We start from the raw sequence: 3080 nt of genomic DNA, 5'->3' as shown, positions 1-3080 counted from the left end.
CTCGAGCGGCGCCGAGAGCACAAACGAGCTCCGTCGCGACCGACGAGTGCGTGCGGCCGCTGCCCGACGGCGCACGCTGGGACGCGTGTACGTTGTAGAAGCGGAATTCGAGCCACGCCATACCGAGCGAATGGCGTTCAAACCAAGGCAGCACGTCAAGATTCAAATCCCGCACGAGGTCGGCCATCAACGGCTCAAAGAAACCGGGCGGTAGCGGCGTGTCGTCGGGCTGGATGGCTCTTGAGCTTGATCATGTAGTACGGCTGCCAGCGCCGACCCGTGTCTGTCAAGAACGGCGCCGAGGTATCCATGCAGCGCGTGTAGAGCTTCCAGCTGCTGACGAGCGTCCATGGCTTCTGGTCAACGCGCTCGATCGCTTTCCATGCCAGCAGCTCTTCGAGTCGCAGCGCAAGGCGGCAGTAGCGAAGAAACACGAGGTACGCGTCGGGGCGCCGAAGAAACCGGTGAAAGAGCGCGACGTCGTCGTGCGTCGCCGCCGTGGGCTCCACCGCGCGGTGGCACACACCGAGCTGGTACAAGGGCGGAAGGAGGTTGGTGAGAAACAGTGTGTGGGGTAAGAGCACACCAAGGAGACGGCCGACGCCATAGTCGCTCAGAACCGACCCTTGAAAATGCCACTCGGCGTAGCTACCACCGCCAACGCCGAGAAGCAATACGACCGAGACTTGAAGCGTGCGCTGGTAGGTCCAATGGAGGCCGTATGCGTCCTCGACTGCGTAGAGCATCACCGACACGGACGCGACGACCGCGCATAGAAGAGCAACCGCGACACCCATGCGCCATTGCGTCGACTAGTCAAAAACTAGCATGGCATGCAACCTCTGGACAGCGTACGCACCAGTGTCAAGCACGACGCGGCTTCAAATACCGCAGTCGACGACGTTTCGAGGAGCATAATGACGCACCCAAGCGACACCAGCGTTGTGAGAAGGCACACGTAGAGATGGATGCGCGGGTGCAAGCCTAAGCGCAGCCAGCGCAGCGGATCCAAGTACACTTTCCAGCCTCATCGCGTGGACCACCATCGCGGTGACGTGGTAGCGCAGCAAGAGCACGACCGCCGCCGTCACATACGCCACACTAGCCATCGAGATATGGGCACAGGAGTATCAACCCGAGAGCACCCACAGCCTCGTGTGTTCACCTCCCCGCGACACTGAGGCCAAACCACAGCAGTGAGAGATAGCATGGGCGCACGGATGTCGACCCGGTCAATGGCCCTAGGATACTGCAGAGCCAGGCGCAGAGCGCGGGAAAGACGACTGGAGCACCCGCGCGCGCCGTCGAGCGACAAAGAGCGCGAGTGTCAGCGGCATGTAGAGCGTCAAGGCGCCTGCGACGGCCGCGTCCATTGCCCAAGGTCGATATGCGTTTCCGATTTCCGAATTGGCGCCAAAAATACCGGAATGACTCACGGCTCGTCGTCGTGAAACCGGGACGAGGCAGTCGATACGGGAATGGGGCCGAGGGGCATTGAGACGATCGCTGCGAGCGACGCGTCGCCGGAGATGCAGCGCTGCGACGCGTGGAGGTGTGCATACCGGAACTCGCGCCACGAGAGACCGAGCGCGTGCCGCGTAAAGTCGGGCGCGAGGTCGCGGTACATCGCGACGACGAGGTCGTTGAGAAATGGCAAATAAAAGTCCCAAGGAACCACCTCGGGCCCGTGCACGTTCCTCGTACTACCATTGGTCCAAAGGCCGTGCGGACTCGCGAGCTGCGACCGGTAAAAGTCGCGCCACTTGGCCGCACTTGATGTCACAAGCTGCCCGTTCAGGTCCAAGCACTCGTGGTAGATGGCGGTCGCCGCTTCGCGCGTCGGGAGCTGCGTCATGAAATTCCACAGCGTCGTGTAGGCCAGAATGTCTTCGAGGCGCAAGGCGAGGCGGCAGTAGGCGGTAAAGTCATCGAGCCCGTGAGGCTGCTCCAGGTACGTGCGAAAGCTCGCGAGCTCGTGCAGTGAGCACGACGTCGCTGTCGCGTCGCCGCTGTAATCGGCATCGTCGACCCGCGTGGCGCCTACGTCATCATGTCAATGCATTGATACGGACAATGATGTACGACGGAGCGACGTCATCGGATGGACAATGTTGAAATAAAACAAAAGGTGCGCGAGAAGCGTGCTCATCATCGTCTTGACATTGTACAGTCGCAGCAGCGTCCATTGAAACTGCGCTTCGCAGTACGAGACGAACCCGAGCAGCCAGAGCCCGCCCATGGCGTGCAGCAGCGTCTGCGCATACGTGCGGTGGAGGCCCGCGAGGTCGTCGACGCTGTGCAGAGCGTACACGACCGAGAGCACGATGCAGAGACAAAATCCAAACTGGATACCGATCGAGACGACCATGGCCTATAGCCTCCGGTGCATTATTGTAGCATCTACTGGCGCGTACCGGTGTCAAGCAGCCGTTCAGGGACGAGCCGAGGAGCGTAGCCGTGTTGGAGGCGCTCAGCGTCGCGCCGAGAACGAGCGCCACGATCGCAGCACAGGCGCAGCGCTGAACGCGTCGCCGCAGCATCCATCGATAGAGCCGCATCTTGGGGTACGGCTCTTCCGGGTCCAGCGGCTGCGCAAGGACTTCGGTGACGCGGTGCCGCACGACATGCGATACGGCCACAATCAAGTACCACGTGCTATTCATTTCCCTCGCCTCCGTCGATGGAGGAGGAGATAGTACCTTCCGGTGACACCGAACGTTGCCCAGACGACGTGCCAGTAGCACGCTAGGCCCTTGGCTGGACCCGACAGCACTTGGTGCAGCGGGTCTGCGAGCGCAAAGATCATGACGCAGGCGGCGGCGAACGCCATATCGAGCGGCTGCCGGCAACGCACGTGGGCCCGCCGCCGCCGACACACGTACAGCGTCAAGAGCACCGGCATGTACGCGCCGAGCACGACGAGAACGACGAGCAGCGCTGCTTGCAGCTCCATGTCGTAGAGTCTTTTCTATCGTCTATTTCGGTCGACTCTTATGCGGGACAAAGGCGCCATCAGCGTGGTTGCCGTCCGTCGAGGTGGCAGCCTCAACTTGCTGAATGACGTGGCGCGATCCTAAGCC

General features: G+C 61.6%; 2 protein-coding genes across 2 annotated transcripts; both read right to left on the bottom strand.

Annotated features, from left to right (window-relative positions):
- Positions 1 to 916, bottom strand: SPRG_09653 (hypothetical protein; the record flags this gene model as incomplete). The annotated part of the gene is made up of 2 exons (XM_012349078.1): positions 1 to 812; positions 860 to 916. 2 exons carry the CDS (start codon positions 914 to 916, stop codon positions 195 to 197), a joined length of 675 nt encoding a protein of 224 aa, XP_012204468.1. The 3' UTR covers positions 1 to 194.
- A 516-nt stretch (positions 917 to 1432) lies between these two features.
- Positions 1433 to 2953, bottom strand: SPRG_09652 (hypothetical protein; the record flags this gene model as incomplete). The annotated part of the gene is made up of 4 exons (XM_012349077.1): positions 1433 to 2040; positions 2083 to 2371; positions 2415 to 2655; positions 2700 to 2953. The coding sequence occupies 4 exons, from the start codon at positions 2951 to 2953 to the stop codon at positions 1433 to 1435; spliced, it is 1392 nt and encodes a 463-aa protein (XP_012204467.1).
- Between the last annotated feature and the right edge of the window lie 127 nt (positions 2954 to 3080).

The sequence above is a fragment of the Saprolegnia parasitica genome (genome assembly GCF_000151545.1).
Source record: "Saprolegnia parasitica CBS 223.65 unplaced genomic scaffold supercont2.50, whole genome shotgun sequence".
NCBI lineage: Eukaryota > Oomycota > Saprolegniomycetes > Saprolegniales > Saprolegniaceae > Saprolegnia > Saprolegnia parasitica.
The sequence above is the reverse complement of the archived record's forward strand: the minus strand, read 5'-3'. Positions and strand labels throughout refer to the sequence as shown.